At 36.9% G+C, this 12,604-nt stretch overlaps 1 protein-coding gene across 1 annotated transcript in view; it reads right to left on the bottom strand.

Annotated features, from left to right (window-relative positions):
- Positions 1-9,651, bottom strand: part of LOC113069720 (fibronectin type III domain-containing protein 3B-like) — a 62,212-nt gene extending 52,561 nt beyond the window's left edge. Inside the window, 1 exon segment of the mRNA XM_026242841.1 lies at positions 9,555-9,651. Within this exon segment, the coding sequence (XP_026098626.1) occupies positions 9,555-9,651 (97 nt within the window).
- Between the last annotated feature and the right edge of the window lie 2,953 nt (positions 9,652-12,604).

Here is a 12,604-nt window from a genome sequence, read left to right as displayed (position 1 = left end):
TTTCATTTTTTATTTTTCTTTATAATGAAGTTATATGTTCAAGTCACAAAAAGGGAAGATTAAATTAGTTATTGAATCGGATCAGTTCTGAAAAAATGGTATCCGTGCATCCCTAATACTGGAAACAGGAAGTATGTACACTGTAAAAAATGATTGTGATTTTAATGGTAAAAGACAGTAAAAATGCTACAGAAAAATAACTATTAATTGGTTAATTGTAATTGAAATTCAATGTAAATTTATGGCAAAATACAGTGTTTTTGTTTGTTTTTTTAAGTGAAAAAGAACATAATTTACGGTAAAAAAAAAATAAACAAAAACAAAAAAACGTCAATTGAAATTACACATTTGATGCTTTTTGCTGAAATAACTTTCTTCTTAGTTTTTTTCTCATCAGTTATGCTCATTGGGGTTGTATGTTACATTTAATGTTGTTAAATAAATGTTTATTGTCATTATGTTAGTGTCTTGTGTCAAGAAGTTGTTTAGTATTTATGTGAATGACACTGTGCACCTTTGATATATTAGCATATTAATTCTCAGCTTGTGGAAAAGCTGCTTGTGATGAGCTTTGGTTCATTATGTGATTTTCTCATCACCACCTACTGTTGTTGGATATCAGTGTATTACAAAGGTACTAACCAGTTTTAAATGTAAATTTAAGATAAATCCGTAAAACCTAAAATGTTGCTAACATATTACCATAAAAACAGGCAGTTTTTTACCATACATTTTACTGATTTTTTGTTTTGTTTTTTTGTAACAGTGTATAATAGTAAGTACATGTGCTCTGAAGTGTATGAGTGTCCAGCACATCACTATGCAGAAGGAATAGAAAGCCTCTGTCCTTCAATGTGAAATACATTATTCATCCCTTCTTTCTTCCACAGTGAAGCACTTACATACAGACACATGTGGGCCTAGTGGAGTTGATATGCTTTAATGAAGCGTTCAGTTTGAGGCAGAGAGCTTCCTGGAGCCACGGTCAGGCCTGGTGGAGTGTGAGCCCGTGTGCGTGCCGAGCACAAAGAGGACCCTTTTCAGCCCTGCTCTCCCTGGTGGCGTACTGTACATACACAGAGTGCACTCATGTGAAGTCTACGCTGAGCCCACACTGGTAGCTTTCTTTCAGCCACTCCACAGCAATGCAACCAAACTCATCTCCTCTCCAGCATGAGTGTCCTGAAGCATGCCAAACAACTGAACCATATTCTCCATTTATGTATTATCATATCTAAAGCATTCAGTGCCTTTGAAGTATGTTCCATGTCGAAGTACACTGAATGATAGATGTCACATTAAGTTTTCATATGGGATCTTCAAGAGGGCATAAGGGTCCATCAAAGTATAGGGCTTTCTGTGCTTAATCTAGGCCTTACACCAATGTGGTGAAGCTACTCTAACAAATCTCTTAAAAGTAATAATATAGTAACAATGTGAAGTGATTGGGAAGTCCAATACATTAATAGAAAATTGATTTGTTCAGACAATTCTTATAATTTTTTATTTGGTCAAGTTTATATATGTTTATGTTTATGCAGTCACTCTAATCTCACAGTTTTTTGCCACATAAACACAGATCAAATTATCTAAAAACTATACAATAACTATAAATCACCTGTTTTCATCTGACAGAATCCCTTACAAAAAGAGATAAGATAGACCAAGTGAACAATAGATAGAACTAAAGAATAAACAAATTATAATGACAGAAAGACAGAAACTAACGAATGACAGGTAGAACAAACATTATGCAGAATGAATGAACAATAAATAGATGGTTATAAAACAAATTATATAATGCATTAGGAAACAAATTAACTACGGAACAAGATTTTAGAACAAGCGATAGGCCGAATTATAGAATGAATGATGGAATGAGTTATAGGACAAACAGTGATTGATAGACAGAGAGAACAAACAAACGAATGAATGAATGACGGGTAGAAAAGTACATGTACATCAGGATGGAATGGTAAGTTACAGTCCGCATGAGGCAAGGTTATGGGTACACGAAAAGCAGGCGATCTGATTAGAAATTCACGGATGTCAGGTGGGGTCATCTGGAAAGGAACGTCTTTAAACATAAGCCAATATATCACACCATCCAGTTTATCAGGTCTGTTAGAAATGGGAAATCAGCGTATCCTCATTCTAAAACAGACAGCTGTAACCCAAATGACAAATCTACATGAATCTGAGCAGCATTGGAAGGCTGCAGCACTGATAACAGGTTTCTAGGTTTTCAAACGGGGTAACAGGGTCTTCTTGTAGTGCTTCCGGAGTACTAGAGAGGGCAGTGGCACTAAGCTCTGTTGTCTTTTCAATCTTAGTGGCCAGTTCTCCTCTCTCTCCACACAAGAGGCTCCATTCAGAGGCCAGCCACTGAGGCTCCCAGCATAGAGACAGTAATATGCTCCCAGTTGGCAAACAGACGTGTGTTTGGACAGTCTCTGTAGTTCTCTCCGCTTAGCAAACACCAGCATTCCTGCAGCTCTTCAGCCAATGGACACACGTACTGTACAAACCCTCACGGCACAACAAGAATCCAATGAGACCACGTCCCTCAGCCTGACCTTCATGAAAGCACCTGGGCCTGTTGTGACATGAATTCTCAAACAACAAGCCTTATCAATATATATCCTTGTGCATGCTTGGTATAATGTACAACATTCTAATAACGTCTATGTGATTCCGACTCTTAAAGACATTTTTGAAGAACTGTCACATTGCCAACAACAGTTCTTAGTGACTTAAGGCTGCCAAGCTTTGAAAACCAAAAAAACATTCTAAAAATGGTGGTATAAATGGGGTATTATTATTATTTTAATGGTATTGTACACATAAGAATGACCAGAAAAACTGTACTGTACTGCACAACGAGTTTTTCCTAAATTAAACCCTGAAATGTGTCATATGTAAAAAGGCGTCCCTTTCATTCTACCAATCCTTCCACTGAAATCAAGCCTTTGATTATAAATATTAAAATGTGTATGCTTGTTTTAGAGAATGGAACGTATCAACCTTGTTACTGGGTCTTGCGATATATTCAATTAATTCAGTCAAACCAGACTATAATTAGAGTGAGAGAGAGAAAGAGAGAGAGAGGCAGCTCTAGAAAATGGGAACACTGTCAACTTTCTTCCTTATATATGGAATGAGAATAGTTTCCATCCAAAACTTTCACCCAGCCAATAAAATTGAAACATTTGTTATTAACTGAGCGAATGCATCAATTTTCCAACAATAAAGAGATTTGGTGGATATTTGTTTACTTTCACAGCAGCCCTGAGGAGGCTGATGTCATTTTTATGACATTTCAATGAGCCCATGTTGGAGATAGAATCTATAAAATCATATTTGATCTGGCATACAAAAACTGAAATTCCTGCCACGGACTCCCAGCCTAGACGAGAGGCTGTAGAAATCCATGCGGGAGCAGATCCTATCCTTAACCATCCATCCCTGGATTGAATTTGGCGCCAAAATTATGCAGTTTGTCACTCAGCAGGCTCAAATTAGCCAGAAATGTATCCCATCAGGCAACAATATTTCAGTTAATCAGTCGATGGGTCACTGCTAAATTCAGTCAGTCATTCAGTATTATATTGAGTAAGTCAGTCAGTTAATTGGTCAGTGACATATTCAGTCATTCAATGAGTCATCAGTGTTATATTTATAGTTTGTTAGTCAGACGACAGTATTATGACGACTCAAAGGGCTTTATGATGATGAGATGGCTTAACATAATCCAAAAAACCTTGATATTTTAATCTTGGAATCTGACTTGCTAAAAAGGGCCTAAAAAGCCAAATAACCTAATCTAAATTTGGAAGATAAATTTGATCCGTGCCAATAACTACAAATAATGTTTGTGCAGTCTGATGCTCTTTGTTGTGACTGGATAAGAGTTTAATGAGTCTGACCAACTACAATTGGCCGGCAGTCATTGACAGGTTTTTATACAGCAGAGACAATAGAGTTTGTATTCCAGTCTGCACATAAAATTTACACATATAATGAGTGTAAGTGAGAACCAGTCTTGTGTAATAATCACTGTTTGTAAAAACATGTAGGTGAGACGTCTATGAAAGAAACCATTGGGCTGCACAAACAATAACAATCATTTTCAGTGAATTCACGTACAATCACTATATGTATTGTTTTCAAATCTGACAAAATATCGGACAAAAAACACTCTCTGATAACTTTCAGATGAATCTGCGACATGCGTGTGCGAATAGAGCTTTGGTTTTTCTGAGGCATGTTTATTTTGACAGATAGATGAATGTCAGAGTTTAATGCCGTGTTCGCCTCATGTCAGGATTATCGCAATTACCAGATGTCAACTCGAAGATTTTACCGGACCCGCTCACACTCTGACGCTCTGAAATTATTTGTTTCTATGGCAGCATTCATAACACCAAAATGGATCCATGTGTGGCTTTGTTGTTCATGGCAGCAAAATACAGTTCTAAATCACATTAATGCACCTTTTTTGTTCAGACAGAAATAAGTGTTGATGTACCTAATTACCGCTAAAATGCAGTTATCTTATGCTTTGAGCTACAACTTAGAGCTCGGAGTTTCCAACCTAAAAAAAATGTAATATCTTCATCAAAGTCAAAAACACAATTTCAGTCAATCTGAAAGTATGCACTTTTAATTGAAAACAGACTTCTAAGCTACGTTAGCTTGTTTGTAAACTCTGATAGCACATGTGCATCATGGAGACGTCTATCTGACATCTGCACTTACATCAGTGTTTGCTCATCTGCAATACGTCTATAGGACGTTTCCTATCAGATGTCAAATAGACATTTAGAAAATGTCTTTATGATTTAAAATGTACGTAAAACTGACGTCTAAAAGATGTCTATTAGATGTTTGCACACAGCAGATGCTTTTCTTGAATTGTTATATTCCATGCACTAATCCAGAGTGTGGATCAAACTGGATGTGTTAGCATGATGCTGCTTTAATCAAAAGCTTGATGACATGTATTTGCTGTTGCACAATGCAGATGGAGAGTTTCAGACACACTCAAAGTGTCGTGTTTACAGCTGTGGTTGACGGTAAAGGGAGCTGAAGTCACGCTTCAGAACAGCTGCAGTCTGTAGGGAATATCTTCACACACACAGACATATAAACACACTCTTTTACTTACACCATCATTAGAAAACTCCATTTGCATACCACATGGTGCTTTAAAAGACGCTCATCTGTCACATTAGAGGAGAACAACTGTAGTCAGACTCTTTAAAGAGAGAAATGGGCCCATAAAAGAGTATGATTTAGAAATCCAGTAAAGAGCTACGCTCATCATCTCTTCCTGGCAGGATCTCAGGCTCAATTCATCACCAGCTCCATTAGAGTCTCATCAAGTGCATTATTAGACCAATTGATGAGTATCTGGTCCTAATTAAACTAAACCAAGCATGATTTGGGATTAGGTGCTGTCAGATTTCTAAAACCAATCAGAGCTCACTATCCCAGTTTCTTTTGCAGATTCAGTTGGATTTAAGGCCTTATCTACCAAGCTACTTTCTGAAAACGTGGAATAAAGTGCAAGAACAGAACACATCAGATGATTTATAATAATGCATTTTTGGTGGTCCGGAGGCTTTATTATAAAAGCTAAAGTAGCAAAGTGGTTGAAACAGAGATGAAAGCTACTCGGTCATACTGCACACATATATCCGTTTAATGAATGGCAGACGTGCACACCGCTACAAGGCAGGGCAGGGTCGAGACAGACTGCATGGTATCCATCACATCTGACTGTGCATGTCTAAGCTTGCTTGAGACACTTCTCTACTTGCAAACGCTTAACACATCAAACAGTCCCAAATACAGAACAGTTATATCAATCTACCAAAGACAAAAGGGTTTGACCTTCGGCCTAGAGGTCATAGTTTGATATCACTCAACCACCTGAGTGAGCCTGAGAAACAGAGACGGCACTAGAATTAGGGATATGAAAGGATGGTCAGATAATTGGTTGTTGGATGACGACTGACTGACCAGTTTATCTAGATTTCTTTGTTTAGCAGTGGTCCTTCAAAGGGATGAATTTAGAGATTCAACATTAGACAGGGTTTTAGCATGCTTAGTCCTTAAATTCTCAACCAGGGGTCCGGGGCCTTTAGGATGCCTAACCATAGTTAGAAGGGAACCACAAGATGGCTTTAAATTATTTAAAATATGAGTAAATGCATTTATATGAAATGTTTATTAAATAATAATAATGATAATAATAATAATAATAATAATAATAGTCATATTGATCACTCAAACCTGAAGTAAAAAAAAAAATCCAAACACACACACACACAAACAAACATGCAAACAAATAAATAAATAAATAAATCACAATTAACTCCCCAACCAAATCGTGGAGGCCTACTAGTAACCTACAGCACAATGACACATTAATAGAGAAAAAAAGATTGTATGACAGGATCACAGCAAACTTAAGTCAACATAAACATGTTTACTCCAGTACATTTAAGGGGCCATACTGAGATGACGTAACCTCCGCCCCCTTCGTATGGAGTTTTCATTTGCCAAATTTTTTTCTTCTCTCAGTCTATCTCAAATGCACACATGCCCTGCAGGAGCAAACGCTGTGCAGCTGCGTGCTCCCACCATAGAAACAAGAAAACGCTATGTTTCCTTAAAGCTCTGTCAAACATGGCTCCCAGTCATGCAGAGTGTGTGCAGCTTGGGCCGTGTGCTGTGTGTGCTTCTACACCTCTGTCCTTTTAAACTCCACCCTTCTTGGTAGCCAAGTCCCTTATACCATAATAAGGACACTTATTATTCTATCTCACATGTCTGATAAAGCTTTACTTTAACTAAAGCAAGCATCATTATTATTGGTCATATTCCGGGTTAGGAATTACAACAACATTTATGCTATATAAATTAATACCTCAAACGGTGCAGCTGAAAAACGTCATTTAATTTGTTTTTAAAAGAGACCTTTATGCTTACAAAGGCTGCATTTATTTGCTCAACACAGAAAAAACTGTAATAATGTTAAATAGTATTAACTCTTTTAATAAAACTATTTTCTATTGTAATATATTTTAAAATGCAAGTTATTCTTGTGATGGCAAAGCTGAATTTTCAACAGGCATTACTTAAGTGTCACAATGATCTTTTAGGAATCAATCTAAAAAGCTGATTTAGTGCTCAAGAAACATTTCTTCTCATTATCAGTGTTGAAAATAGTTGTGCTGCTCAATGATTTTGTTTAAACTGATACAGTTTTTTTCAGGATCCTCTGATAAACAGAAAATATAAATCTTTTGTAACAATCATCGGTAACACTTTATAATAACTGCATGCTATTAATCATTAGTTAAGCATTAGGAAACAGTTAATTAATAATTTATAAATCATTAATAGACATAAGCAGTTTATAAATACAGATATAAATGCTTTATACCTGATTTAAAAGCATATCTTTAATGTATTTAATAATTGTTTTTTCATACTTTATTAATGATCAACTTATCATTTCTAAATTAAGTATAGCATTATTTACACACCAGTTATTAAGGAGTAGTCAATGGTTCATAAGATCACTTAGAAATTGTAAGCAAATGATTAATAAACTATTTAAATGTGCATTCATACATCTTATTATTCAGACATATAGTAATAGTTACTTATAGTGTTAATAAATGGTTTATTAACATGTAATTCTACTGTAATTCAGGGTTAATTCAGGTAGTTATAAAACATGTGTAGTTGTTAGTTAACTATTTTTGTGAGCTCATCTAAAGTGAGGACTATTTATGCCTTGTAAAGCTTTTACAAATGAGATTTAAAGGCTGTTAATATTTCTATGTTCTGTATTACTGTGTTGTGTTAGTTTCTGTTTTTTGTTTAGAAGATAACTGAGCCTTTAAATATCCTTTATAAATGCTTTACAAGGCATAACTAGTCCTCACATAAATAGTTAACTGACCACTACTAAATTATATTTTTTACTAAACTACCTGAATTTACTACATTTCTTGTGATCTTATGAATCACTGGCAACTCCTAAATAACTGGTTTGTAAATAATGCTATACTTCATTGAGAAATGATAAATCATGTAGTATTAGGCCTCATAAACTGAAACCTTGGGAGCATGTAAACCTTTGAGAGCATGTGCCCTGAGGAGGACTTGTTCTCTCAGCGAGGCCAAGCTCCGGGTCCCTGGCAGCTCAGTTTTCTATTACCCTTCCCCTGGGATCGCTCCCCTGTATAGTAGGCCTGTGTGGGAAAGGAAAACCCCTGAACCGAAATTGATTCCCCCCTGAGAATACACACCCCTCCCGACTTACTCAGACTTTCTCTATATTTACACAGACAGCTCATGCTTTATCCCCCCCAAAAAAAATGCTCCATGGAAAAAAATTGTAAAGCATATGCACATGGACAAAACAGTGATTAATTTAAGGGGTATTTAAAATAGGTCATGTGCTTCATGTGTTTTTTTTACTGATACGTGGCCAAGTGTAAATGGAATGTAAATACCCAAACTGACAGATTGGAAAGTTATGGATAGGAAACTGGATCAATCGAAATGTTTGAAATGACTTGGCCTCTATTATAGAAACATCTGTTTATGACAGGCATTCGTTTATAGGACTTGAAAACACAATAGCAGGCAATCACAGCTAAACATTACAGCTTAGTGTTTTCCTGCTGTACACCATTCTGTCATGGGCCATTCATCTAAATGTTTTTCATGAATTGATGTGAAGTTAGATCATGAAATGATGACTGCTTCAAACAGCTCAGTCCTGGACATTTGTTTCTGAGCAGGTTTAGACTATGGACAGGTTTAGGTGACAGTAATTTAACTGAATTACACATATCTGATCAAAGTTTTTTTTCTTAATGAATAATACTAAGAAGTTGCATGATAATTGCATTAATATAATACAGTCTACATACAAAAATTTGGGGTCAGTTATTTATAATGAGTACTTTTCAATTAGCAAGGATGTATTAAACTGATCAAAAGTGTCAACGTAGAGATGAAATGTTACAAAACATAACTACTTTATTGGATTGGACTGTGCAGTTTAGACAAGAAAGCATGGGACAGAGATAGGGGAATGGGATTAGCAAAGAACCTTGTGCTCGGTTCATGGAAAAAATATCTTCATATCTTTACTGAATATCCTTACGATAATGGGATCAATTCAATGCTTTTTGGCTATGGCTAAAAATACAGTATACCCCAGTGACTTAAGAATGGTTTTCTGGTCCAGGTTCACATATTACTTCAGAAAGATATTTGGGGTTTGCATCTTTTACTGAATGCTGGTAATCAGAACATTTGCAATTTGTCTTTCCTCCATTTCCACTCAGCTTTCCTGCATTCATGTCTGAAAGCTCGTATATTAATATTCATCCAAGTTTCAGACCTGCGTATAGGTTTTAAAACTTTAAGTGGAGCATCAGAATCTAAAACACAGGATAAGGCATTATTAAAAAGAGTAATCATCTCTCCTATTACCAATTCTGAGATAGGTAATTTTAGCACACTTTCAGTCAGTGTAGAAAAAACCTTGCTGGCTGTATCTTGAGTAGCAACACAAGAAACAGATCCTGTGGAATATGGTTTCTGCACTACACCAGACATCGTGACATTAAAAAGAACAGGCTTACGGTCAAATACAAAAAAATCTCATTTGTATATAGGAATGCCAAAGGATAGGACAAGATCAAATGTGTTCACAAGTAACACCAGAAATATGTTGTGTAAGATTAAAAGAATCAATGAGCTGAACAAAGTCCCTAACCAATGGATTGGAAGGGAAGCAAACATATTAACGTGGCAAGCGTCCTCTGGAAATGGTGGGGAAAACCAGGTGTAGAAGAATTTCGAGCACACAAATTTGTGACACTGGACATTTGTGTATATCAAGAAGGGTTTGACGATCATAGGAAAGCAAAGAACTGATTACTTGAGCACACATACACATTGATAGCACGACATGTACAGAAAAACAACAAAGGCCAACAACCACACTGCCTTCATCTTGGATGATCTGTCTTCTAATCATAAATTGCATGTGTGTATACTCAAAGGTCAGTGCTTTTTATTTGTTGTATGTGCGTATAAAGGGTTCTGAGCACAGAGACCCAGGATCTCTCTGGGATGCCTGTGTCAGTGAGTGTGTTTGAGCAGAAGTCTGTGTATATTCCTGTCTATGTGCGGATGAGCAGGGAGGACCAAAAGAGAGAGGCCTGCACATGGGTGGTCCTTCACCCTTCTAGTGCTTCTCCTCCAACACAACGTAAACCGACAGGACCTCCAGGGCCATGCTCATCCTCCATCCATCAGCCTGGTACATGCTCCACACCAAAAGCGCAAGATCTCCAACAGAGTGTTCGGGGGTGATATATGAACCTCAGCAGGGCCACGGAGACACACACTTCATGTCCTGTAAACACTGCAGAGGCAGCAGGCAGCCCAGCTGAGGCAGACAACCAAATCAAGAGCAATTTAGAGATTTATATCGGCCGCCAGGAAAAAACAGGCACTTAGAGGGGAGAAGCATTAATCTCGAGAAGCCTTAATATCTGTCTCTTAAAACGATGCTCGGTGGCAGCTCCCTGCTGAAGAGACCAGCGTACACCAGGTTGAATTTCCATGCTGATCCAGACTTGTTAATGCTGGTGAGTTCTGGTCAAACGTGCTGAAGGATGATCATGTTGTTCACCAGCAACTACCAGCTCAAAATAAAACAAAACGGTAGCACTTTATTTTACAGTCCTGTTCCTCATGTACATACTATGTACTTATTAAGGTAATTACAATAACATGTAAATGTAAATGTAATAACTAGGTACTAACCCTGAACCTAAACCTAACCCTACCCCATTGTAGTTACCTTGTATTACCAGAACTTTCTTAGATAAATACACTGTAAGTACACTATAAGTACATGTTAGTACACGTACTGTAAAATAAAGTGCAACCAACAAAACAAAACTAACAAGAAAAACAAAACAAAAAATACTAAACCAAAAACGAAAAACACAATAACAAGAAAAAACTAAGAGCACACACATAAAAAAAATAAAATCAAATCAAATAAAAGTAGTATAAATAAAACAAAACAAAAGATAAAATGAAATAGGTTTATATAAAAAAAAGAAAAGAAAAAGAAGTGAAAGTAAATAAACAAACAAAGATGGGTTTCCAGAGCACGTCAATAATATTTCTTATTATTATAAATTATCATCATCATCAATAATCATTATTACAAAAGCTAATGACAGAAAATGTACCTTAATTTGAACAAATCACTTGTACATCTGGAAATAATTGGTATGATGACTGAAGGCCTAATGACTTATTGCACAATTGGTTACAGTATGCGATACTATACTGAAAAATACTAAATATTGGCTGATATAATGGTCTATTCACTACTGGTGACCAGCTGATGATCTTATAAGCAGGGGCTGATAGACACTTCTCTCAACAATATCATGCCAAGTGCATCTTCTTCTTCCTAAAAACTTCCATGTGACCATCTCTCAGTGGGGCAATATGTAGAGATCAGATGTCTAATCCACCTCTAGAGTTACAGTTCCATCTCCTCTCCATGCCTGCAGTCCCCTTCCTCACAATAACCATATCTCAGAGCCTCTCCTCAACGCATGCACATCACAACACAAGATTATGACATGCTGAGCTGTGTCATGTTCTTTGCTGAAACCTGAACGAGTGCTTTGGAAACCCACCTCTTTTTGTTGTCATTCTTTTAGGGTGGAGATAAAGACGAATAGGAAAGAACAGACAAACCTAATTACAATAAGAAAACAACAGCCTGAGAACCGCATGTGGATTTAGCACTTGCTTTGTGCCACTCTCACTCCCTCTCCTTTGATTCTCAAGAAAAGCCACACATGTGGTGACCACATTGAGAGGAAACGGCAAAGCTCTAGTGCAGCGGAGCTAGATCACATCACTGGCACTTTGTTGTGGGAGCTGACCTACATACAAGGGCGTACTGGATAAAACACCCTAGTCACCATTAGGAGAGAGGGAAAGGGTTGATGTTGGGTTGAAACTGGTGCTCAGCCAATCATACACCCCTTTTTTTTAACCCAAATCAAAATTATTGCATCACAACTGGAGCTTGTTTCTGGTCTTAAAAGTCAAATTACGACATAACTGTGTTGCAAAATGAAGACAAATAAACGCAACACACTGTGGTTTTTGTTTACAAGTGTTATAAGTTTTGAGAATTTATTTTGACATTTAAAGTAATTTGATTGAGCATCTTTATGCACCCTATTGGTGAAAAAGGGGCTTGAGGAGCTTTAGACCAAGAGAGAGAAGGAAGGAAGTGCACATCAAAAGTGTGTTGAATGATGATGCAGATGTGTACTCGGGTCCGTTATTGTTGTTATTCTGTTGTTGTTGCTATTGCATGCCCAGCATAATTCTACTTAAAAACACTGAAAATGAGAGAGGGAGACAGCAGGAACTAACCGAGACAGGACACACCACTGAAATAGCAGCGAGGCAGACAGAGTAAAGCCTGGGCCAGATTTACTGCTGCATACAACAACACACA

Source organism: Carassius auratus, unplaced genomic scaffold, assembly GCF_003368295.1.
Source record: "Carassius auratus strain Wakin unplaced genomic scaffold, ASM336829v1 scaf_tig00002407, whole genome shotgun sequence".
NCBI classification, from domain to species: domain Eukaryota; kingdom Metazoa; phylum Chordata; class Actinopteri; order Cypriniformes; family Cyprinidae; genus Carassius; species Carassius auratus.
Note: the sequence above shows the minus strand (reverse complement) of the source record. Positions and strands in the feature narration are given on the sequence as shown.